The sequence below is a fragment of the Ammodytes marinus genome (genome assembly GCF_949987685.1).
Source record: "Ammodytes marinus genome assembly, chromosome: 2".
NCBI classification, from domain to species: domain Eukaryota; kingdom Metazoa; phylum Chordata; class Actinopteri; order Uranoscopiformes; family Ammodytidae; genus Ammodytes; species Ammodytes marinus.
This window is the reverse complement of record NC_137231.1, coordinates 18,396,725-18,422,999: the sequence shown is the minus strand read 5'-3', so window position 1 is coordinate 18,422,999 and position 26,275 is coordinate 18,396,725. Positions and strand designations below refer to the sequence as shown.

The window sequence follows — 26,275 nt, the reverse complement described above, 5'->3', positions numbered from 1 at the left end:
AGCGAGAGAGAGAGAGAGAGAGAGAGAGAGGATTTTAAGATCATAGTTGTTGTTCTTCCTAAGCTTGAGCTGTCATTCTGCTTTAAGCGACTACTCAGTCCACTCTGAAATGATGTCAGTACATTAGTAACTCTCATTTTATCACTTTGCTTGTAAAAGTTGTAAGTTTTACACTAAAATTGGGCAACTATTGGTATGACTTCAAACTGGCCATCCCACCTGTAAATTGCCCAGTGTCTGTTTTTGTTACTCATCAGGGAATGTAGGTGTGTAAAGTCATAGTTTTTAAACCTTAATGATATTCATATGCACCTTGCTTCCTACTGTGTGTGTGTGTGTGTGTGTGTGTGTGTGTGTGTGTGTGTGTGTGTGTGTGTGTGTGTGTGTGTGTGTGTGTGTGTGTGTGTGTGTGTGTGTGTGTGTGTGTGTGTGTGTGTGTGTGTGTGTGTGTGAGAGAGAGAGAGAGAGAGAGAGCGAGAGAGCGAGAGAGAGAGAGGTAGAGGCAAGCAAGGGGCTCTCAGATTGTATGCACAATTCTAACTCACATGTTTCTTTAAAGTTGATTTACCTCAATAAGCGTGCCATCTCACATGATATCAATTACCTACAAACATTATGTTACACAGTATATGCTTTGTTATGGAACAAATATGTGAGACACACAAACATTGCAATAATCACCCATCAATAAGTGTTTGTTTCCTGGCCTCGCAGCCAGAGATGATGAATGTAATGAGGTTTAAGTCTTGTTATAAAGTAGTCATCTTTTTTGGTTCTGTACTTTAGTAGATGATAAAGTACAGTATTCACTCCACTCAATATCTGCAGTTGATCATCAACATTCATTACAAATACATACAAATCATGCAAAAAAGATTTAAAGAGAGAAGCCTAAAAAGTTTTTTTGACACTTTAACAAATATCCCTTCACCAGATATTATTTCTATTTTATTATCTATTTTAATAATCACAAAAAGTTAGATGTCAATAAAGATTACACAGCAGTGTAACAGTGTATTACCCCTTATGTTCCAGCATACGGTTTGCTCTGTAAGGGCTCATGATTATGGGTTGGTTTCTGAAGCAGCGGCCGCTCAGAAATCTATTGCTGATGTCAGGGAGGAGGGGGTCTGATGAAAAGACAATAAGGGGGAGCACATTGAAGTTCGATGGAGTTGTGGGGGGGCTCGTGACTCCGATGGCTAGTCTTTCAAGATGACAAGCATTCTTCCTCAACACAACCCAACCCCCTAATTTCTAACCCCCCTTTACCAAAATTTGAGACAGAGACGATTCTAAGGCTTCCACGTGGTGACAGTTCAGTTTGAACTCGGTTCGAAAAGGAGTACAACAAAGTGCAAGCCTAGGGAGGAGTGGTTACATGAGAAAAATAAACAATGGATACCCCTGCACTGAGGGACTACTGAGATGATGCCATGCACCAAGTTCATGCAAAAATATTAACTGTTGCAAAAACTAGAGAACACATGTATATTCCTTTAGAATGGATTGAAGACATTATTAACGCAATAGCATATTACTCAATACTAAGGAATGCAACTGCGCACATGCACAGAAACTGTTTTTAACATAAAAGGCTATATATATGAAATATATGAATATATATATTTACTTAGAATGCTATGCACCCTTACTTGTCGACTGGGATTCTAGTTATGTTATGGATGTACTTTTAGCATCATACAGCTGTAGCCAAGAGACTGTTGAGTTCTGGGTAATGCCTGCAACCTGGGGATAAAATAGGGGTCTTGTGGGTATTTTAACTTTTTTTGTTGGATTTTTTTTCAATTGTCATGGAGAGTTAAAATATAAATGTAAAATCCTTTTAATCCAATCAAATCCGAAGACATCTATTGACAATTTACTCTGTACACCAGCTCAACATTTACAAAATTAATAAAGAAATGAAATGTTTGTTGTGTATAGTGTGTATACTTTTGTGTGTTCATATCATAGTCTTGAACAAACCAAGTTTTATTAACATGCTGAATCGCCCCATGCCTTCCTGAGCAGTCCTCTGAAAATGATACAGTACATCTCAGTAGACTTAATAGCAAATAACCAAAATAGCAAAGTGTGAGTCTACACTTTGAAACTCTGCAAAAGTACACATTGAAATAGACAAATAACTGCCCCAGTGAGTGACTCTAGCACAAATGGTTAAGATTAGTAATGTATAATTTTTCAGTATTTAAAATAATAAACACAGGTAGATCTACAAAGTTTTCCATAAATTAAGGCTACAATTAGGCTGCTGGTGGTTTCTTTAGCTTAGGTCATAAGAAGTTGAAAGGATCCTTAAGGCTCATTAGATGACCTCCCAGATCATAGTCAATATGATGGTTTAGATCTAAATATGCGTTTTCAAATGCTTGGAACAGAATTAGTTTTGCAATGCACTATGTTCCAGCAGCAGGGGGCGGGGTGAGCTTATTTTGTCCACCTCTGGAGCTCTTTCCTTTGCAGCCTGTCTGCATGTTGTTTTGTGTGCATGTAGAGAGAGAGAGGGAGCGAAGGAACGTGTTCTCAGGTCCTTGTAACAAAGAACCTGGACACTTTGTGTGCGTGAGTGAGAGAGAGAGTGTATGTTGTAATGTGACGAATTTATTTGCACTTAGGAAAAACAGAGGTATTTAATTATATTTATCCGACAGAAGCCATTCTATTGAGCCAAAGCAATATCTGAAGCAGGCGCGGTGTGTGGCGTTGTTGTTTTCAGTCGAACCAAGACTTTCTGCCTGCCTTTCGTGTTATTTAGTGAGATAGTTTCAGTTTGTTATAGTTGAGACAAGATGTCTACAGACTGCCAGAAGACCACTGCTAAGGCCATCCCGTCGACCAGAAGGGTGACCATCAACGATGCGGCGCACATGCCCCATGACTACTCCACTACTCCCGGAGGGACCCTGTTCAGCACGACCCCGGGCGGTACGAACTGTTGTTGTCACTCTCCCCCTTTACATACATGCCCTCGACGAGACGTGTTTCCCCTCACGTCCATACATTATTCACACTCTTATCGAGTGCACAGCAGTGTAGTGTGTGAGAGAGAGCAGGGAATGCTCAGGCTAACTCCATGAGGTCGCTGTCATGGTCGCTGTCAAACGTCACTGCGGTGCACACTAGCAGCTGCTAGCCCCTCAAGAGCTAACTGCTAACGGCAGCTTGCAAGTGTTAGGGGGACGATAGAGAAAGAGACACCAAGACACTGCGGAGTCTTGCAGCAGTGAAGTACTTGAGATTATAGGCATGTATTTGGAAAGCGGCTCATATCTTTGCTTTCTCGTTCAAATAGTTTTTATTGTGTTTTTTTACATCAGCTAAATTGGGCTCATTAGCGGCACCTACTGTTCTATTGATTCCCTTTTTGATACAGTCTATGAGTGGCCACTAACCCGGGGTTCATTTGAGTCCAGTATTCAATTTTGCAGAAGTTTTATGATTATCACAAACACGTCAAGAGCGAAACACAGATTGTAGCCTTATAAACGGCACTACCTTGCCATTTTTGGATTGGTTCCCATTGGTCATGTGGTGTCATTGGCACCTCCTTCGTTAGTTGTGTGTCATGTGTCTCGTTATAGTCTCCTCATGTCTCCACAGCTGATGTTATAAGCAAACACATTTTTATTATATTCATACATTTTTTGGATGCATATCAGTTCCACTTTTACCAGTGCCTCAGCCGGTAGTATTTTATTTACATGCCAGGTTTGATTTGTAAACTGTTAATAATAATAACTTTATTTAAAAGATCACTTTTCAAAATCCACTTTTAAAAGTGTTTTACAGGACAGCAGAATATCAACAAAACAGACAGTCCTTGGTTTCAAAATAACAGTTAAAATCAGTTTGTTTTAGCCTATATACAATCAATAAAACAAATGCAATAGAGAAAATGTTTTTTTCAATTCTAGGGAATTCAAAATTGAAATAAAAGTGGGGAAGGCTGATAGTATGATGTTAGAAGTGAATGAAAAGAGATGTCTGACTCAGCAGACCTGATTCAAACAGGTCGTTCTAGAGCCTCGGGGCCTGGACTACAAATGCTCTGTCCCAGCATTAATGCACTTGGCATAGTACTGGCAGATGTTTGAACACTATCCAAAGCATTTTTTTTATTGCTCAGCCAAACTGGCAGTATGCAAACCCCACTTCAGTCAGAAGACTTTTGTATCAGAGGATGTATGATTGAAACTGTAGACCATTGGCAAGAAGTTGAAATGTATATTGCACAACGCCTCTACATAAAAGTGGAGGGAGTGATTTAATCAGCTGATAGTCATCTTTCTCGGTTTCTTCCTCCTTACACAAAAAGGTACCCGGATCATCTACGACCGAAAGTTCTTGCTGGAGTGTCGCACCTCTCCCCTGGCCAAGACTCCACCCAGGCTGCCCAAAATCCCGGGGGTGACCAGTCCTGCCTCCACAGACACTAGCGACAAGGCCCATAAAGGAGAACTACTGAACAACAACAACATTGCTGCATCTGATAGCAGCAATACTGGTATGCTAAACACCTTAGGCAAGAGTTCTAAATTCAAATGCTAATTAATGTAGCCACTGAAAAGTGCAGCTCTAATCAGCCAAAGGGATGATTCCTTCACCTTAGTTATGTCATATTTATCACTATCGCATAAAACAGTTTACACACAGACATTTGTTGTCTATCCTGAATGATAGAAGCCAGTTTGAGGTTTAAACACAGCATGTAAGAATTTTTTTCTATCCATTTCAATTATTTATTGTTCAGACCGAAATTGTGCTGTAAGTCTAGGCATTTGTTTTCTTATACATTTTTATTTTAAATGTAATTGCATGTTGCTTCTGGACCAGAGTTTCTTTCAAAACCAAACATTATTGACTGCATGAAGTCAGTAGATTGGCCATTCTTACCTGCGCAACTCTTCTTTGTGTTTTGATCAGCCATTGTGAACAAGAAGTTATGAAATGTACAGACAGTCTGTATTGCTACAGCATTGGTACTCCCAGTGACAACACTCACCCAGGCATGCATGCTGCGTTGGATTGTATTCAGAAAATCGGGAAATTCAGACACGGCAGCACAGACGGTGTGCAGAATGACATTTTCATTCATTTTGAAAATGTTGGATCTAGAACCATGTCTTCTCATTTATTTTAGTTGCCCATTCTTCTTTGCAAAATAGCCTGAGCTTCAGATTCAGCGTCAGATTAGAACGTCTGTGAACAGCAATTGTCAAGTCTTTCTCAATATTCTCAATTGTATTTAGGTCTGGGCTTTGACTGGGCCATTCTAAAACATGACTATGCTTTGGTTTAAACCATTCCATAGTAGATTTAGCTGTATGTTTAGGGCCGTTGTCCTGCTGGAAGGAACCTCCGCCCCAGTTTCAACTCTTTTGCAGACTCTTAAAGGTTGTCTGCCCTGTATTTGGCTCCATCCATCTTCCCATCAACTCTGACCAGCTTCCCTGTCCCTGTGGAAGAAAAGCACCCCCACAGTATGATTCTGCCACCACCATGTTTCATAGTGGGGATGGTGTGTGCAGTGTTAGCTTACCGCCATTGCATTTTGCATTAAGGCCAAAAACTTCAGTTTTGGTCTCATCCGAACAGAGCACCTTCCTCCAACCCTTGCCACAAACCATGCGGGGGACACAGCATAGTCAGATGAGGCCAAACTTGAAGTTTTTGGCCTGAATGCAAAATGTAATGTGTGGCGGAAACTAACACTACACATCACTCTATACAAACCATCCCCACCTTGAAACATGGTGGTGGCAGAATCATGCTGTGGGGGGGGGCTTTTCTTCAGCAGGGACAGGGAAGCTGCTCAAAGTTGATGGGAATATGGATGGAGCCAAATACAGGGCAGAACACCTGTTAGAGTCAGCAAACGATTTGAGACATGGACGGAGGTTCACCTTCCAGCAGGATAACTACCCTAAACATACAGCCAGATCTACTATGGAATGGTTTAGATCAAAGCATAGTCATGTGTTAGAATGGCCTAGTCAAAGTCCAGTCCTGAATACAATTGAGAATCTCTGGAAAGACTTGAAAATTGCTGTTCACATATGCTCTCCATCCAATCTGATGCTGAATATGAAGCTCAAGCTATTTTTCAAAGAAGAATGAGCAAAAATGTCAGTCTGTAGATGTGCAAAGCTGGTGGAGACATACCCAAATAGATTTGCAGCTGTAATTGCAGTAATAGGTTGTTCTGCAACGTATTGACTCAGGGGGGCTGAATACTTTTGCACGCCACACTTTTCATTTTTTTTTTATAAAAAAATTTAAAACCACTTTTAATTTTCATTCCACTTCAAAATTATGCACAACTTTGTGTTGGTCTATCACATGAAATCCCACTGAAATAAATGAAAGTTTGTGGTTGTAACATGACAAAATGTGGAAAATTTCAAGGGGTATGCAAGGCACTGTATATGTAAAGAAATCACAAGCATTCCTTCTTTGGGTATCAATCACCCTGTGGGGAACTTTATTTTACTGTGAGTTAAATGTAATACAAGCATAATACGGATGAGTCCAATGTAGGAAAACTTTTATTTATTTGTTTTAATTATGAAATGTTGCTTTCTCTTTAAAGGTGATGACTCACAGTTTGAAATGGACATCTAGACGGCCCCAGGAGCAAGTATTAAGACATCAGACTTACCAACAAGATGCTGTGAAGAGAGGCTCAAGAACACCTTTTTCTTTTCCCATCTTCCATTCCATGAGGAAGGAGGTTCGCCTTCAGTATCTCCAGTGTCTTTGTGTTCTTAAGTATGTCTTGATCAATCTCATTTACCTGTTTTTTCCTAGAACAAATCTGTAATGAAACCTTCTCTTTTTTTTTTTACTCAAAAGCTTAAACCTGATTTATGTATGACAAAGTGTGCCTTCCTGTAGTCGCTTCAAGTTTAAAATCAAGATGGAGGAGAAGTACTTAACACCAACAAAGCCTCACCCCTCAGAACTGAGCTAAATTAATGAGAATGAACATAAATCGGCAAATGGGAGAAATGAAATTTGCTAAATTCACAACCATTCCACAAGGGTTTTTGTCACTTGACATACTTTTAATTTCCACACATTTCTTGAGAAATCTCTTCAGATATCGCCTTGAAATGTTTGAGATACTGTATTATTTGTCGACCGAGTTCTTCGCCTAAGGTGTCATGCAGAGAATGTAAAAACATAATTTTGTTGTCGAAATTTTTGAAACAGATTTTCACACAGTTTGTAGGGTGATAAAGAATCAAAGTAAACACCATCAACACAAACGACTGTTTTTTTCACATGTATATTCAGTGTGCTTCTGGTGGGTGCCCCCCCCCCCCCCACACTCAGGGTAACGTCTTCATGTTCTTAATTATCACCAGTCTGAATACACATTTTTCATGGGCTCTGCCATCTGAAAGAGGTAGAAGCCAGGGAAGCCATTTTTGTCCTCGAAAAAAATTTAAAGTAAAGATTTGATGCCCACAACTGAGTTATCTGTAGCTCAAATGTTTCCTGGTGTAAAGTGAAAAGAAAAGCTAATATACTTTTTCACTTGATCAGTTTTGATTATGACATGTTGCTTAACAGCCTCTACCACTTCCTGGGCAAAGTTATATCAGAGGAATTCCTCAACTGGTAACTGATAACCTCAGTCAGTGGACTGTGTAAAGAGAGGTCAATATACAACTGTACACAACTGGGAAAGACTCCCTCCTTCCTAAGAGCTTGATGGGGTTGTGTAACATTTCTGCTGCTGGCCTCTTTTGGCTTCACTGAGGCCAGGTTTTTTAGCTTCATTCTGAAGTGGCTTACCGGGCTTTCTCTGTAATGGGTGTATTATATAAATGCTTCCAAATGGATTTCCCAGGACTGGACTGTTACAGTACTGTTTGGTCGCTGTGCTGAATTAGTGTGTTTGCCAAACATGCAAAATCAGGTAGAATTGGACAGTAAAGTATCAAAAGAAATTAATTTGAACAGTTCATCATGTGATAATCTGACCTGTCTTTGACACACGCATGCTGACCAAGAGACAATTGGCAAAACATATCATTTTGATGAAAAGCAATTATCACTCTATCTCTCTGGAAGTCATAACTAGATCCTGTAAGTAGATATGGTCAAAAGTACCTACTGACAGTTTGATGAATACATTCTAAACAGGATCTTGTGTAGCAGAAAATAAGACATGCTCTATCTCGTTATTTGAACACAACGGACACAAGTACTACAATTATGAAGAATATAAAATCAATCCATCTGCATACATTTGATATTCTTCCTTGTAAAGTGAGAGTGCAGTTGACTGACCAGACCACCACCACATGAAGGTTTGTTCAGGATGGAGAGGATGTGTTAGAACTGACACATCATTTGGAGGTGATCACATGGAGCTCCTGTGCTCTGTGTTTTATGGACAGCTTCATTAGTGTTAATGGACTTTGCACTGAATGTAGTCATTCAATAACTCATGTTGTTTGATTTAAAAATGTTCTTAAATCAGATAATACCACTAAAGATCTCAGGCATCAACGTTAACAGGGCCGTTCAAAGAGAAAACATCAGATGAATAGAAATGGAAAGGAAGGGAGATCCCAGTCTGGACTTGTCTTGTAGGGTGGAGGAGGTGTGGATTGAACATTTTCAGCTCATCAGTTCCAGTCCCCCCCTGTCCTCCCTCCACAGTATCTTCAGCATCCAGACGTTGACTCTCTTTGCTCCCCTCACATTGCTCTGGGCTTGTGTTGGGGTTTGAAGGGGCACTTTACACTTGTCACCTTGGCTTCCTGACACCCCCTCACCAAAGTAAACAAATGCTACTGCTCCCCCCTCCCTTGCCCCATCCTGTAGTATACAGCTTGACTGTTTGATCACAATCCACAAAAGAAGCCTGGCCTGTAGGGGCTCTAATGACCTATGATGATGAGTGCACTATGATGTGGATTGGAGGTGAAGAGGGCAAATACACTAATATGTTAGCTGGTCCAAGTCACAGAAGACAAGTGGGAATAATATGTAGATGAGTATCTACGAGCAGGTTAAGCCTCTGAGAACAGCTTTGTTATGGCCACAGAGTATAACAGGTTTGTGTATATTTCATTCTGTATAATAGCTACTGCTGAGATTCAATGGAAGTCACTGCAAATTAAATCCAGAGAGAAATAATATGTATGTTTTTTTGTTTGTTTTTTAAACAAAGTTTCCCATTGAAGACAATTATTTCCAATATGATGAGGATCTTTTAAAACACTGATAATCTTATTGTGAAATAAATTACACAAAATGTAAAGCACCAAAACCTTTTACTTTGAAAATCATCTATTTGAATTGACATGGTCCAAGTTCTTCTCTTTAAAATGCTGTAGCTGTGCTATTTCGAAAACTTTATGGGAAGTATATATTCTTTGTAGGTTTAATAATTACTTAATATTCAATAGTGTCCAAAACATGAAACATTACATTATGTAAAATTAAAAAGTTTTATTATATTCTTTTCAGATTTTATGTACAAAATATACATTATAATGGATAAATAGATTAAACATACAAGATTCACATAATGGAACTTTATGCTCCTTACATAAAAACATAAAATGATGTACCACCCAGTATGGATGAAAATATATTTAATATTTTTAAGACATTTAAACTTAACAGTCATATCTTATCATTGGTTTTAAAAAGGTCATGACTAAGAACTCTCATTTAACATTCATTGTATATGGATTATGCTTCATCAGTAGTTGTCCTTCAGTGACAGCCACACTCTTCAACGATCATGTCCTCGTGATGTCTCAGGGTTAAATCATCATTCTCGTAGTAGAGCATGGAGAGCGGGCTGAGGCGCGTCGCCACACAGGACGGACAGGACCCTCTGGATGGATGGTGATGTTGCAAGAGGCTCTGGAAAATATATGAATAATTCACATTAACAAACCAGCAACTGCACAAAACCTTGAGATTGTTTCTAAAGAGATAAATGTGATTTAAAAATGTCTTCCTCTCACCTGCATATATGCGTGGTTGGTGGGACGGAATGACTCGTCCAGTGGCATGGGACACTGTCCTTCACAGCGATACGCATTGTAGCGCTTTGGGTGCACGATCCACTCATCCCAGCCGATGTGGTCAAAGTCCACCCACATGTCCACCTTCCGACACAGAGGCCCCAGGTCCGGCTCTGCCACAGGCGCAGCAGTAGTAGTTGGCGCTCCCTCTGGGACCCTCATCCTCTCCATTTTGTTTCTTTTTTGGCGTCGGCTTTGACCGTAACTGCTGACCCTGTCTGTGGCCACATACTTGGAGTTTTCCACAGTTTGAATGAGACTATACGCTGTGTGGCCTTCCTCGGGCAAGTTCTGTTTGGAGAAAATGACCATCATGACCCCGTTTGTGGTTGGATGGTGTATCTTTCTTTGCGTCAATCCCAGATTTTTTAAAAGGGACTTGCCGACTGTATATGCATCATCCCCAGAACCGCTCCCATGGTCCATCTCAGGTTCTCCTGAGGCCTCCTGGCTGGACAATATATCTCCTTGGTACAGCCAGTATTTTAGCAGAGCAGTCACGTTAAAAACCTTCCAGGAAGACTTTGAGCCGCTGGGTGATGTGCCAAAGCTCCCCAGGAAAAGGTGCTCATCCTGACATGTTGTGCTCTCCGGGTCACAGCTTTGCTTTCGGGAGTGATACAAATCCACAGTGGCACTCCTGGAACCCGAGAAAGCCGGCAGCCTTATCCGAAGTTCGGCCAACTGGACGAGCTCGCTGGTGGAGATGGACGACATGTCAAACGTGACCGTCCACCTTTCACCCACTTGATGGCAGCCTGAAGAAAAATGAGACAGAACATGCCAATGAAATTTAAAATTCGCAAAATGCAGTCAGCAGTCTGGAGGGGGAAACCAGATTCCTGGACAAATGTCAAAACACTGGAGTGGGAGGGTGAACGGGACAGGATGTGTATTGAACCCCCCTGTGCAGGGACGTCTGAGGGCTAACATACACACCCTCTCACATAAAACAGAGAAAGCCTTTAAAGTGGAATAAGCATTTTGACACTTGCTTGGGTTGTAAAAAGAGAGGGTCTGATAACACAGATAATGCACCCACTGCAGAGCTGCTAGAGGATGGAGTCCACTGAGGAAAAATGAACACATGCAGTGTATGACATGGTTTGGATCTAGTATTGCTTGTAAAATAAAAAAAGAAACCAAACAAAAAGTAGAAAAAGCTAAATCAAGCTCTTAACTCACCTCTGGCCATCAGACTGAGGACGGAGTCAGGCCTGTGCGCTGACAGGCTGTCACTTCGTGAGGTAACGGCATTCAAAGCTTTTGACGAAAAGGAATCAGCAGACTTGAAGGAGCGGTACAGCTGCATCATGTACAAAGGGAATCTGCTGCGATGATTAGTTGAGAGATTTCTGATTGCTAGACTGGTCTGAGGGCCTGTGTGATACCGGTGCCCCTGAGTGGCAAAAACTACTCCAAAAGAGCAGAGGAGGAATGTGTGAAAAACGGTCAGGACCCTTGCGTCCATTTCCTCAGAAACTCACAAATTAAAGCTCAAAAACAAAAGAATGAAAGAGAAAGATCCTGCTTCCTTCCTCCAGCTGCTCTCAGGCTGAATTGATGCTATGTGCAGACGGAGCTCCAGTCAGGCCCCTTTATAGTGGACAGCTGCCCTTTGATGACCCCTGACCACTCCAGGCATCTCAACAGCCCCTCTGATCATCAGAGCACATCACAGGGGCAGGGGGGGGACAAAGAAAACATTTAGCCAAGGTCATTGTCCCATCAAACTGCCCAACCTTTTGTCTTCACCCAAGAGCCTGATCCTCTTGAAATGTAAAAATCCATTAACAAATAACACTTTAAATGCTGTACAGCAATTGGCACATTTCTGTTTCGTAACAGTTGCAGCAGTAACGAAAATCTTTGCAGATTTGGAAACTAAGAATGAGAGACAAAATGTGAGAAAATCTTTGATAATAAAAAAGACCAAACCTTAGAAAAAAAATGCACATTTTTAATCAAACAGAGCAACAAATACAATACTAGTCCTATTTGCTTGTCAGGAATGTGTAACAATAAATGATCTTCAGTCAACCGTGTTTCTTAGAGCTCAGAGTAGCGATAGCACAGATTTCATTTGTAATTTTAGACTAGGCTATTAAAATCACCTGACCAACCTGTCATGGATATCACTATGATACTGTGTTACAGAGGGAACATTTTTTAGGATTTCAAGTGGAGTACAGTGCAGGAAGTAACTTAAACTATCCATCTCAAAATAAACAAGTAAACTTCGACATTTAACATTTTATCTAAAAGTGTCATTAAAAGTAACGCATTTGTGTATAGACAAAACTTATAACCTGTGTGTTCTATGTAGTCTGGTCCTCTAGAGACAGCAGCTTTAGGTTTCTTCCACTGAGAGGCTCATGTGTAGTTTATATACTATATGTCAGTAAACATGCTTTACTGACTGAGGTCTGACTGGTCTGGACTGTGCCCATTGGTGATGGAAGCCAAGGAAAGTTCTCACAATGAACTGAAGAAGTTCTTCACCTGTGTATGAAAATGCACTTTAGGATCACAGTGGATCAGAAACACATCAAACACCAGATCAGAAAAACAAAAGAATGTGTCAGTGACTGTTAGGATGACAAATTAAGTCTCAAACGTTAGAGAGGGGGCCCTCTTGTGCCCTCTTGTGGTTGACCCTGGCAACCCATAGCAACCTTAAGGTCAAAGTAGAATAAACAGCATACCTTCCCTATGAGTTGCTCCCGCACCTCTGGGTCACTCAGAAACTCCATGCTGGCATCGAGGTGTAACACAGGAATCTGTTTCAACTTCTCAAAATGTATTCTGAAAAGAAGAGAGCCAAGCCACGTTAGTCTCTACTGCATTACATTAACAGCCCAAAGTCTGGGCCCTGACCACAAACTGCTAACCGTCATCTGTTCACAACCAAGCAACAAACAGCTGCAAAGAAAGGCCTTTCAAACAGAAAATGAGTGGAGTATGCTGCGCCGTCGCTGCCGTTAGTCATGTCACTTTTTACATTTATTCCAATATGAAATTTCATACCAGATTCTGGTTGGATCATTTAAAGGTAAATACATTTGTTTTACAATGTGCACATCAGGCCTGCATTCACAGAAGCCCCCTGAAAGTGCCGTAAAAAATGGTCTCTGAGCTCAGTGTCATCAATGCTTTAAAAGGTCAGATACATTTTTTTCCAGCGGTCACTGGAAATATTCAAAACTGAAATTCTGTGCGGCGACAAACAGCACAAACACGATCTCACTAGGACTCACTCAGTGCTCTTCTCAACAAGCCACCGCTCGTGTTGAACGTGCAGCTTCTCCAGATAGTCCAGATTCACTCCTTTCTCCTCTGCCCTTCCACGGCGCTCCAGACGCTCCATACATTTCTTGAAAAGGTAACAAGAGTAAAATGCGTCTTGTCTATTGGGAAATAAACTTAATAGCAATGACTTATGTCACAGTAACAATGTTATTATATCATATTGTTGCTGTGAAATGGAGTCCCTGATGTTTCTACCTGTGGTGTGGCTTTGAGGTAAATGATGCCCTCCAGCTCCACCTGGTGTCCAAACTGCTCCACCAGGAGAGAGTGCCAGTCCTGGTAGACGGCCCACTCTGTAGAGCCGATACAACCCAGCTCAAACATGTTCAGAGCAAAGATGTACCTGGCAAGGTGGAGAGTAAGGTTTAATTTTATTAAAAAAATAAAAACATAGAATAGTCTGCATTCGCAATCTATTTCATACTTATTCTATTTCAAGCATAACTTTAAGTATCAACATCAACAACAACAATAATAATAATAGTGATAATGGGTGAATGTATGGAGTTATCCTGACATTTTTCACTCTCCGGACCGGCCCCGAAACGCTCACCTGTCGCTGTAGACTGAGCGCTCATACACCTGGACAGGTGTTCCCTGTGAGCTGAGCAGGCGAGTTGGAGGAGGCTGCAGCTGTGTCCTCAGCCGGCTCATACAGGAATATGTCTGAAATGTGTACGACCAGCGCTGAGGGTCCTGGTACATCATCTGCAGCAGGTTGCTGACTGTCGTTTGGGGGGGCGCGTCTGTCCCCTGTCAACAGACACATGCTGGGATGTTCAGCTAGGCCTCTTTTTGATTATTTTTTTCTCTTGGGAAAGATTAAAAAAAGGCAGAAAAGGTGAACAAACCTTTGAGGTCCCACTCTCAATGTGCTGCCACTTGCTGACAGGTTCTGCCACTACCTCCCAGTCTGGACAAGCGGACTGCAAGAGTCTGGCAAAGGTCGACTTTCCAACAGCTTATGTTAGGGAGGAGATAATACAGAAAAATCATATGATACTAACAACACTCATAGCTTGGCACAAAACATGTCATCTTATTTTGAAATACTCGGAATGTACTGATCTTACCAATGTTGCCCTCGATAGAAACTCTCTTCACTCGAGCTTCAGTTAATGTTGAACCTGATAGACACCTTGAACAAGAAACACTGGGCTTGCCTGACTTATTAGCCATAGCACTTAGCTTAGTTGCTGCCTGTGTTATAGCTGTGTTTACCCCTCTTGTCTTCCACTGTGGAGTGGGCACATTAAAGCCAAATCTCCTGACCTGTAACGTTATCAAACCGGGTTGTTTTAATGTGGACACGCGGTTAAATAGAGCCCATCGATTAAGGGCAGACATGATGACAGGCATGAGAACTACAGAAAGAAAATCACCTATATCTGCTTGTGCTTGCTAAGGTCAGTGGATATAACCCTATGCAGTCTTACCGCTGAGTTAAGATCATCCTGTCCATGCTGTCACATGTAGTTTCGTTTTGAAGCGTTTTAGAGGTAAATGCGCAACTATTTCAACATTTAGAAACACCGATGTGATGGTATAATTGTGCCCGGCATTCATACTGTAACAGTTTTTGTTGCTGGTCCGTAAACTTATTAAAACTATGGTCATGAGAAATGTTATTCAAATGCTAAAAACGGTAGCGACAAAAGGTACTTCCGGTATACGAATGAGATACTTTCGCAATAAAAGCCATTTACAAACCGTGACCTGCCCGTTTGAACAGAAAATGGATGGAAACAAAAATAAAAAACACATTTGCTGGATGTCAAACATTTACACACACATATATTAACCTTACTCTGTGTTGATACAGCCCAATTTGAGGGGGGAGAGAGACAGTATTTTTTTTGTTGAAACCCGGAAGTACTTGTGCTCTTCCCTAAGGTTTCCCCACATGGTTGCAGTCGCAAAGATCTGTAGACACAGCTCATTTATTATATATTTTTTAAAAACTTTTTCTAAAAATAAAAATAAATCTGTTGGAACAAAAGTGGAGATGTGGGCTCGTTACTTTTGTCACAAAATGTATCCCAACATCCCCTTTTGTTCCCCCCAGCAATATGACTTCATTGATTTGATTTCCAGTGTTTTATTTCTTGAATTTGATCTTGCGCTTCAATAACACTAAACTATAATAATCTGCATGAACATGTCAGCTAGATACAAGAAACATCAAAGACATGATAAATTACGTTGTATGCTTGGATGAGCGTTGGTACCAGTCTTACATTACAGTCAAACTGCTTAGTTTTGAATATAAATGTTACCATATAAAAATAATAATAATGATGAAACAACTGTTACTACTACTGTTACTACTTCATAACTCAGAGGTTGTTTGTCATAAACACTCAAACCTAAAACAAAACTCTTAGTTTAAAAAGCTGTCACAACTTCTTAGTTTATTTGTTCAAAAAAATTGCTCTAACATTACAATTAACATTTCACCCTCATCAACCCATCATAAAAAGGCTTCACAATTAATGCAATAAAGGTTGAAAATTCACAGCATAGTATTTTTATTTAAATTACACTTTAATTCAAGCTTCAAACCTAATTGCAAAATGCAAAATCTGTGAGACCAGAGATTATGGCAAGAGACAATTTAAGTATAATCATGGTGAAAATAACAACAGACAGAAAAAAAAAACTTATGATCCTAAGCAATCCCTGTTGCGTCAGCAGTGACTCTCAGTAGCTTGTGTTTTTCATGGTGATCTTTTGAGCCACCTCAATCTTGAAATCCTTGATACCTGAGGGAGAAAACCAGCATGTTTAAAAAAAAAAGCACATCAAAGCAGCACATCGAAGAAATAGAACCCTCTATAACCTAATGTGTGTGTGTGTGTGTGTGTGTGTGTGTGTGTGTGTGTGTGTGTGTGTGTGTGTGTGTGTGTGTGTGTGTGTGTGTGTGTGTGTGTGTGTGTGTGTGTGTGTGTGTGTGTGTGTGTGTGTGTGTGTGTGTGTGTGTGTGTGTGTGTGTGTGTGTGTGTGTGTGTGTGTGTGTGTGTGTGTGTGTGTGTGTGTGTGTGTGTGTGTGTGTCCTCACCCTCACGGAGTCCGGTGCCATCAGAGGAGAGATGCCAGTATCTGCGGTCGCTCTGTCTGGCCTGCTCTCCATTCACCACACTTAAGAAAGGTCCCCACTGGCTGGACTCGTTCTCAAACCTGTCAAAACAGATTCAAATATTACTCAGTGTAGTCCAACATACGACACTTTAACAAGCTGTACGTACATTTTATGAACTCACGTGAAGCCAACACTTTTTCCCTTGAGGAGTTCAAGGGCCTCCAACAAAGAGCTGCCCTTTGGCACATCCACAGAGTAAACAGCAGCTGTCCCACTAGACGGTACCACTTCCACCACCACAGTCACTTTAGATTGGCTTGGTAAAACCACAACAGGGTCTATGGGCTCCAGCACCAGAGTGTCTGTAGGGAAAGCACACACCATGACATAAAAACGCTACCAACACAGACAACCTGATATCACCTTAAGGGACCACAATGGGGTCTAAATAATGCTGCACAGACCGTCCTCGTTCTGGCACGTCTTGCTTTGAACGGACAGGTAGGATTTCCGGTGGAGAGCTGGCAGGATCTGAGACACGGCCATAGGGTTGTGGTATTTGTTGCTTCTGGCGTCTGTCCTTATGGCCTCCAGTGAGGCGGCACACTCTGCAACTTGGCTGCCCATTGCTAATAGCGCCTTTAACACAGCCAATAAGTAGATTTAAGCTGAAGAAGAAGACATTGTTCTAGAAGGTTTCAAAAAGTGAAAGAGACGAAAGGAGCTCTTTACCTGCACTGCAAGGCCTGTGCTGAACTCATTGCCAATGTGACCGTCAGCTCTACGAGCGGCCAATAGCTTCTGCTTTATGTTGCTGAGGGCTGTGACGAGCTCAGCAGCATTATGCACATGAGAACCACTGTCCTTCACGCACTGGAGTGCCATCCCTGCCATGGCATTGGTATCTGGGTAGAGAAAGGATGAAATATGCATATTTCATAGACAGAGGGAGAGTTAAATTAAGAAATTGAGCTTTTATCAAGTGGTCTTTCTAGATTCCTCTAACATAGCACCATAACTCTCTTCTCATATTCATAAAGGCATGTTTCACTCACCAGCGCCTGTGAAGTGTGAATGCTCTACCGCCTTGATGAGCTTGTTGCTGACATGGTTGTTGACCCTGATCCCGCTCGTGCAAAGAGCAAGCACACCCAGAGAGTACTGGTAATAGTTGGTCAAAGGGCGGTGGCTGACTGGTTAAGCAGAGAAGAAATAAAATAAACCAAATAATAGTAAAACATGACTTCACAATCTTAAACAAAATACAAACGGACTTAAGTTTAACCAAAATTAGTATTTAAGTTAAGGCGATTATGATATATTATATACGGTATATATCAAGTTGTCCGAATGAGTTCCAAAGTACATATTCTTTTACTTGATTCTCCACCTTTACATTACCGTCTGAAGAAAGTAAACTTTGAACTGGTAGTTAAGGCACAATGTAAAACAGAATAGTGAACACTTTTTATGACGACGGTTTCCCTTCATAAAGGTCTGTGGTTACTTCTGGGTTTTCCTCTCAATGACTGGATAGGCATAAGGATGGTCAAGAATACTTTATAAAGATGTTACAAGGTTAACTTACAAAGCCAATGAAGTTGCCATGCAGGACAGAACATATGGGACAGGCTATATTTATACAATTGATTATCGATGGCAGATGACGTTGCAAATGTAGGTCAAATAAATTCACTTTGTACTTATGACCATGCATCTAAAACAAAATTGAATATCAATGAAAAGCAATTTTTTTCTGTAATTTAGCCTGGTCAGGACCAGTGCAACTGAATCATGGCTTATGCAAGCCAGGATAACCAAAATATCCCGGCTTAATCCCTTATCTTGGTTTTGTGCAATAGGCCTCAAAAGTGGAATTCAGATATCCAGGATGATTTATAAAGCCAGCCTTGACAAAGTCTATTCTGGGCACTTTGGATAAGTCAGTTGAATAAGACATAGACTAAAATCCAGTATCTCAAATTATCAGAATATTACATAAAACCAATCAGAAAAAGGATTTATAATACAGAAATGTTGACCTTCTGAAAAGTACGCCTACGTTTATTCTAGATTAATTTCACTTCATGTGTAATGAATCTAGAATATATTTAAGTTTCACTTTTTGAATTAAATTGCAGAAAAAAGGAACTTTTCATTGATATTCAATTTTGTTTAGATGTACCTGTATATGGTTATAAGAAGCTACAAAGTGAATTCATTTAGCCAACCTAAGCAACTTCATCGGCCATCGATAATCAATTGTATAAATATAGCCTGTAATATGAACAGACTATCACATACATTATTATAATTGATATTATTTTATCTTAATACACTTATAATGTATTTAATTATAAATGGTTCAGGTTAAATAAATAAAAAGTAAAACTATTTAACTAAATGACAATGTAGTCCTTTATGTGGTACTTTAAAACAGGCTAGTAAAAATCAAGCAATACACAGAAAATTGTGGAATAACTGTTAACCGATTTCCGATCGTAGTGACATTTGACTGAACAATTCAGGCAACAGAACAAGTTTGTCCTTTATGTTTAGCCTGGTCCTAACCATTAAATATCCATGGTAACTTGTGTCCCTCCGCTTTTGTGCAACCGGATCATGGCTAAAGCAAGCCAGTATAACCAAAATATCCTAGGTTAATCCCTATGGTTAATCCCTTATCTTGGTTTTGTCCAATAGGCCTCTGGAAACCAAGTTAATATTTGTTATTGTACTTTTGCCACCACATGTCAAAGGAAAACTTACTAGCAATGTGCTCTTTTTCTTGCTCCATTTGCCTCTTCAGGAGCGTCAGCAGCGTCTCACTCCTCTCACTGACGGTGAAGGTGATTGTGTTGAGGTCGTAGCAGGAGGATTTCAGAGCCAGAGTATACAGCGCCAGGAGACCAACCACTGACTGGCTGTTGGAGACAGAGCTGAGGGAGACATTAGAGACTAAGGTTTATGTGAGAACATTAGGGGAAAAGATCAATTCAATGGAAATACACATTTAAAATGGCATGACATTTGTTGTGAGCAACAAAGCATAAGGGAATTTGTAATCCGTGCCATACTTTTGAATGTCATTGTGCAGATCATTTTTCAGTCTATCCAGGTGTGCACTCTCTTTGGCAAGGTTGTGGGAATTGGAAAGCCGTAATGCCAAGTGAACACTGGGATTTGGGCGTCCTTCCTGCCCTTCCAGAGAGCGAAGGAGATTCTTACTGAGTGACAGGAGAAGCTCACTGTTTGAACCATCAGTATCTGAATTTAAAAATTAAAAGGAGAAGTGTTTTTTCAGAAATTTTTATCATGGACATGAAAATATTTCAGTGACTCCCTCTGGCTGACATCAACTTGAAAGTTTGTAGAATTGCAAAAACAAGAAGTGCAGTATCAGCAGTCCCAACGAGAGGAACAATAGACAGTGGAGTCTTCATATTTTAAAGAAATGTCAAGTTCCATATATCTACAATAATGTCTCTCCTTGATCATTACTAAAAATGTGCCAGCATTTTCTGTTATTTGACAATTGCACAACTTTTGTCAATGAGAAAACAATGCGACGGTCACTTTCATCCACAAAGTGAGAGGCACCTATTTGCGGACCCATGGGGGAGCGGAGCTCCACCGGAAACACGAAACCTTCTTCTTCGTTTTGTTTTACTGGCGGCGATCGGCGATCACCTAGCGGTGAATAATAACAAGAAGAGGGTTGCGTTCCGAATCGCATACTCTTTCTTTTTTCTATTCTACATACTACATCCGACGATAAAAAGAATCTAGTTAGGATGCAGTAGGCATACTATTGGGACATACTTTTACTCTTTTATTTCATCATAACATTGCGCCTTGATCTTGCCTCTTGCTTTTATATCTGTCGCATCCCCGTTTGTTTTCATATGGAGGCTTCGTCGATATGACGTCACTTCACGTGCGCACTGGATTGTGGGTCAGAATCGCCCAAATAGGATGCAGTTTTCAACACTAACAATCTTGGCCGGAGGAAGTAGGACATCCGGGTACTTCTAACCATCCTAAATCTGGCCACAAGAATCGGGACATCCTAAATCTTTTTTTCTACATACTATATAGTAGAAAGAATGCGATTTGGAACGCAACCACAGTTTCCACCGGCTATGGTGCTAGTAGACAGTAAAATAAGTCAGTTTGTTAAGGGTCCCAAGTGGCCAGGACGGTGGTAAAAAGTAGATGTTGAGGTAGAAGATGAATGAAGCAACAAAGCTTTAGGCCTACATCTTCCGAAATCCGTCTCTTTATTTCACAATTAGCCTATCACAAGTAGGTCAATCACATATTTATAAACTCTTATAAATAAAACACAAAAAGTGCCACCACATTAAAATAAACCACTCATTTTAAAAAGTGGGGAGTGAAAGACATTAACGTCTGACACATAAGGTGACAGTTTCCATTGTAGATCCTGATTGATTTATTACCAGATCCCTTGTCCTCTAGTGATCACAGTTTTAATTATTATATAATTTCTATATTTATATTAGGCTATTTAACGAGGCTCGTCTCTGACTTTGTGATCACGCAAGTGAACAGTAATGATCGCGTGCAGCCGCAGAATTACATTTCAACCTGACAAATGGCCTATGTTCAGTGGCACAGACGTTAAAAAACTCCTGTTAATAAATAAATAACGAGATACATACAATAGGTTTATTAATCTGAATGTAGAGCATGTTCACGATGTGTAAGGTGGCCGCATATGATCGGCACGAGGGCTGAGAACTATGCTACTGATCAGATAAATGATCGATCAAACGTAAAATCATCATGAAATGATAAAATATATGGAGTGATTTTGCTTTAAAGTGGACATATTATACTTTTAACTTTTATGACCTATAAACGTTATTATAATGATTTATAGTCATGTTAAACCATACTAGCGTATCAAATAATTACGTACATGCATTTAGACGTATTCCCTGCTGACAGTCTGGGGTGGTTATGCAGAGCGCTAAACACTAGGGCAGCCGGTCGAGAAATCACGTGTTCAAATCGGTTCAAATTTCCAGCCATCGTGTCGTCACGATTCCGGATTTTTCCATATATGGTAATGCTGCAACGTGCTGGCGCGCTCCGGCCATGCCCCCACCTTCCTGCTCTCAAATCTGCCTGCGCGCTGCTGAAAATGTTCCGGAAGGAAGGTAACCAATCACAACGGATTGGGGTTTGCAGGAGGGAGGAGGGGGCGGAGAAGCATAAAGCCGAGTGTGGAGAGAGACTGCTGTGCGCGCTCAGATGAGAGGAAGAGTTTCCCGAAAATCTACATGGTTTTTTGTGATGTGATTCGTGTCAGGTTGCTCTATAGCAGTTTTTAACAAGAAATTAAAACCAGAAAAGTAGTATATTGGAGAACTTTAAACTGTACAGGGTCGCGTTGTGGCAGTGACACTCTTTCTTCAGTCAGAGCTGCAGCGTAAAGTGAAAACAAACTCAGGTTGCGTTCCGAATCGCATACTTTCTACTATATAGTATGTAGAAAAAAGATTTAGGACGTCCCGATTCTTGTGGCCAGATTTAGGATGGTTAGAAGTACCCGGATGTCCTACTTCATGCGGCCAAGATTGTTAGTGTTGAAAACTGCATCCTATTTGAGAGGCACCTATTTGCAGACCCATGGGGAAAGTGGAGCTCCACCGGAAGCCACGTCAAACTCATTTCATTGGTCAGAATTGTAACCTACTCTGAATTTGTTTTCTTCTTTTTGTTTTACTGCCGGCGTTCACCTAGCGGTGAATAATAACAATACACAGTTTCCACCGGTTATGGTCATAGATAGTGGTTATGGTGCTAGTAGACAGTAAAATACGTCAGTTTGTTAAGGGTCCCACTACAGGTCCCAAGTGGCCAGGACGGTGGTAAAAAGTAGATGTTGAGGTAGAAGATGAATGAAGCAACGAAGCTTTGTGTACATCTTCCGAAATCCGTCTGTTTAATTCACCATTACCACAAGTAGGCACGGCACGAGGGCTGAGAACTATGCTACTGATCAGATAAATGATCGATCAAACGTAAAATCATCAGGAAATTATAAAAACATCCCGATGGGGTTTTCTATGGAGTGATTTTGCTTAAAACTGTACAGGGTCGCGTTGTGGCAGTGACACTCTTTCTTCAGTCGGAGCTGCAGCGTAAAGTGAAAACAAACTCAGAGTAGGTTACAATTCTGACCAATGAAATGAGTTTGGGGCGTGGCCCCATCGTGGTTTCCGGTGGAGGTCCGTTTCGCCATGGGTCTGCAAATAGGTACTCTCATAGACATTATAAAGGACGTCTGGTTACTTATATCATATCAGAATCTTCTATGACAGTTAAGCCCACTATGAATATTAAAACACGTCGAAACTTGTGCCCTGTATCTTAGCTACATGTATGATCTTTGCAGCAAAGAAACCCGCGTGAAAATCAGTTTGGTATTTAATGAGATATGATTAATTACATGCGCTGACAGTTCATTCCACCTGCCAAACAGACTACACTGAGTGGAACGTGTGACCGGTCCAAGATGGCGCCCGCATTTCTCGCGCTCAACGCCCAATGCGGCGTCTATCCTTTATAATGTCTATACATCAGGTCGGCAATCAGGCCACGCCCCTTTTGGGGGGAAAACATTGAACAGCGCTCCATCCACTTTGTATTGAAGGAGACCTGTCTTCTGCAAACAAACTTAATTAAAACGTAATCGAACATCCATTTAACAAGAAAACGTTACTTTCTTTAAAGCCACGACTCTTGTCTGTCCATACGAGCTGTTTTTGTGAAAAATTATTGAGTAATTTTCAATATTGAGGTGTTTTTTCCCGTCCGTGAGGGTTAGCCTATGGTTAGCCTACAGCAGAAGGCTAACATTAGCCTAGCATTCAGCATACATTAGTTAAGAGTTTTGTCTCGATATTGAAAATTACTCAATACTTTTTCACCAAAACAGCCCGTATAGACAGACAAGAGCCGTGGCTTTAAAGAAAGTAACGTGTATTTGTGAAAGGCATGTCGTATTACGTTTTTATTAAGTTTGTTTGCCGAATACGGGTGTCATTCAATACAAAGTGAATGGAGCGCTGTGTATTGTTTTCCCCCCAAAGGGGGCGTGGTCACGAGAGTTCCGTCCAGATGACGTATTGCCGACCTGATGTATAGAGACAGTGCATGAAATAGGCCACGCCCATGGCCACGCCCATCGTGGGGGAAAACATTGAACAGCGCTCCATTCACTTTGTATTGAAGGAGACCTGTCTTCTGCAAACACACGTAATTAAAACTTAATCAAACATCCATTTAACAAAAAAACTTTACTTTCTTGAAAGCCACGACTCTTGTCTGTCTATACGAGCTGTTTTTGTGAAAAATAATTGAGTAATTTTCAATATTGAGGTGTTTTTGTCCGGTCGGACCCATCGTGGGGGAAACCGTTGAACACCGTTCCATTCACTTTGTATTGAAGGAGACCCGTCTTCTTCAAACAAACTTAATTAAAACTTATTCAAACATCCATTTAACAAAAAAACGTTACTTTCTTTAAAGCCACGACTCTTGTCTGTCCATACGAGCTGTTTTTGTGAAAAATGATTGAGTAATTTTAGATATTGAGGTGTTTTTTCCCGTCCGACCTGGCTAGCCTACAGCAGAAGGCTAACATTAGCCTAGCATAAAGCATACATTAGTTAAGAGTTTTGTCTCGATATGGAAAATTACTCAATCAATTTTCACAAAAACAGCTCGTATAGACAGACAAGAGTCGTGGCTTTAGAGTATGTAACGTGTATTTGTGAAAGGCATGTCGTATTACGTTTTTATTAAGTTTGTTTGCCGAATACGAGTGTCATTCAATAGAAAGTGAACGGAGCGCTGTGAATTGTTTTCCCCCACGATGGGCGTGGCCTCAGATTATGACGCGTTATGCACTGTCTCTATGGAGACAGTGCATGAAATAGGCCACGCCCATGGCCACGCCCATCGTGGGGGAAAACATTGAACAGCGTTCCGTTCACTTTGTATTGAAGGAGACCTGTCTTCTGCAAACAAACTTAATTAAAACTTAATCAAACATCCATTTAACGAAAAAACGTTACTTTCTTTAAAGCCACGACTCTTGTCTGTCTATACGAGCTGTTTTTGTGAAAAATAATTGAGTAATTTTCAATATTGAGGTGTTTTTGTCCGGTCGGACCCATCGTGGGGGAAACCGTTGAACACCGTTACGTTCACTTTGTATTGAAGGAGACCCGTCTTCTGCAAACACACGTAATTAAAACTTATTCAAACATCCATTTAACAAAAACACGTTACTTTCTTTAAAGCCACGACTCTTGTCTGTCCATACGAGCTGTTTTTGTGAAAAATTATTGAGTAATTTTAGATATTGAGGTGTTTTTTCCCGTCCGACCTGGCTAGCCTACAGCAGAAGGCTAACATTAGCCTAGCATAAAGCATACATTAGTTAAGAGTTTTGTCTCGATATGGAAAATTACTCAATCAATTTTCACAAAAACAGCTCGTATAGACAGACAAGAGTCGTGGCTTTAGAGTATGTAACGTGTATTTGTGAAAGGCATGTCGTATTACGTTTTTATTAAGTTTGTTTGCCGAATACGAGTGTCATTCAATAGAAAGTGAACGGGGCGCTGTGAATTGTTTTCCCCCACGATGGGCGTGGCCTCAGATTATGACGCGTTATGCACTGTCTCTATGGGTACTCTTGTCCTATTTGGGCGATTCTGACCCACAATCCAGTGCGCACGTGAAGTGACGTAACATCGACGAAGCCTCCATATGAAAACAAACGGGGATGCGACCATGGACATATAAAGAAATGATGCGGGATATAGGATGCGACGGATATAAAAGCAAGAGGCAAGATCAAGGCGCAATGTTATGATGAAATAAGAGAGTAAAGTATGTCCCAATAGTATGCCTACTGCATCCTAACTAGATTATTTTTATCATCAGATGTAGTATGTAGAATAGAAAAAAGAAAGAGTATGCGATTCGGAACGCAACCTCAGAGTATCCAGCAGGTTAGACCCACGGCATATGTTGCCGCAGTAAACCAGCTACCTGAAATCTGCCTGAAATAGGCCCCTGGCCACTTGGCCGCCAGTAAAACAAAACGAAGAAGAAGGTAGCGTATTTCCAGTGGAGCAGGTTTCGTGTTTCCGGTGGAGCTCCGTTCCCCCATGGGTCTGCAAATTGCAAAGGCAGGGAAAGTCCAGACCGGTGATTAAATTTATTTTCAAACAGTCATTTCCAGATTACAGATAGATTTACATAGGGCAATCAATATTATTAATGATTGTAGATAATTGGCTTTGTATTAAAAAAAAAAATTTTTTAAATAAAATAAAAAATGCTTACCACATGGTTTGCCAGAAGCAAAGGCCAGTAGGCTTGTGATTATGACCAAAGACAGCATTCTGGACAACCTGCTTGATCACAACAATAGTGGAGACGAAAAGTCACAACACAGATGTACTTTAAAATGGGGAGCTGAAAAACAGTTCTTAGTATAAAAGTTTTCGCATATTTTAGAAAATCAGGCGTAGCCTATAGCCTAGTATACTAGGCCTATATATGTTAGGTAAAGTGGTTAACATTATAGGAACGCTTTTATATTATTGTCACAGCAGTTAAGAAATAGGCAAAGCTTTTAAAGCTTAGCAGTTAACAGAAGACTTACCTCCTCAGAGAGTAACTCCAGTGTGATTCCGAGCTGCGTCAGAGACAACAGCTTCTAGTATTACAGTCACATGATTCGTCAAATTTGATGACA

At 40.7% G+C, this 26,275-nt stretch overlaps 4 protein-coding genes across 5 annotated transcripts; 1 reads left to right on the top strand and 3 right to left on the bottom strand.

Annotated features, from left to right (window-relative positions):
- Window positions 1-2,500: 2,500 nt before the first annotated feature.
- Window positions 2,501-7,292, top strand: LOC307264903 (eukaryotic translation initiation factor 4E-binding protein 1-like). Its single transcript, XM_080046448.1, has 3 exons — window positions 2,501-2,949; window positions 4,340-4,528; window positions 6,614-7,292. Exons 1-3 carry the CDS (start codon window positions 2,814-2,816, stop codon window positions 6,643-6,645), a joined length of 357 nt encoding a protein of 118 aa, XP_079902574.1. The 5' UTR covers window positions 2,501-2,813; the 3' UTR covers window positions 6,646-7,292.
- Window positions 7,293-9,598: 2,306 nt separating this feature from the next.
- Window positions 9,599-12,443, bottom strand: spaw (southpaw). Its single transcript, XM_080051794.1, has 4 exons — window positions 12,389-12,443; window positions 11,265-11,737; window positions 10,020-10,837; window positions 9,599-9,915 (listed from the first exon to the last, which is right to left on the bottom strand). Exons 2-4 carry the CDS (start codon window positions 11,548-11,550, stop codon window positions 9,763-9,765), a joined length of 1,257 nt encoding a protein of 418 aa, XP_079907920.1. The 5' UTR covers window positions 11,551-11,737; window positions 12,389-12,443; the 3' UTR covers window positions 9,599-9,762.
- Window positions 12,001-15,029, bottom strand: dguok (deoxyguanosine kinase). The gene is made up of 7 exons (XM_080051805.1): window positions 14,462-15,029; window positions 14,240-14,349; window positions 13,942-14,141; window positions 13,584-13,731; window positions 13,337-13,452; window positions 12,785-12,884; window positions 12,001-12,581 (listed from the first exon to the last, which is right to left on the bottom strand). Exons 1-7 carry the CDS (start codon window positions 14,745-14,747, stop codon window positions 12,555-12,557), a joined length of 987 nt encoding a protein of 328 aa, XP_079907931.1. The 5' UTR covers window positions 14,748-15,029; the 3' UTR covers window positions 12,001-12,554.
- A 750-nt stretch (window positions 15,030-15,779) lies between these two features.
- tcn2 (transcobalamin II) lies at window positions 15,780-26,236 on the bottom strand. Of its 2 annotated transcripts, none has more exons than XM_080040885.1 (10): window positions 26,183-26,236; window positions 25,861-25,928; window positions 19,545-19,734; window positions 19,237-19,406; window positions 17,523-17,660; window positions 17,200-17,372; window positions 16,932-17,106; window positions 16,649-16,829; window positions 16,447-16,565; window positions 15,780-16,150 (listed from the first exon to the last, which is right to left on the bottom strand). In XM_080040885.1, the coding sequence occupies exons 2-10, from the start codon at window positions 25,916-25,918 to the stop codon at window positions 16,089-16,091; spliced, it is 1,266 nt and encodes a 421-aa protein (XP_079897011.1). In that variant the 5' UTR covers window positions 25,919-25,928; window positions 26,183-26,236; the 3' UTR covers window positions 15,780-16,088. The 2 variants fall into 2 exon arrangements, with proteins under 2 accessions (XP_079897011.1, XP_079897012.1); XM_080040886.1 differs by having other exon boundaries at window positions 25,861-25,931; window positions 26,183-26,216.
- Between the last annotated feature and the right edge of the window lie 39 nt (window positions 26,237-26,275).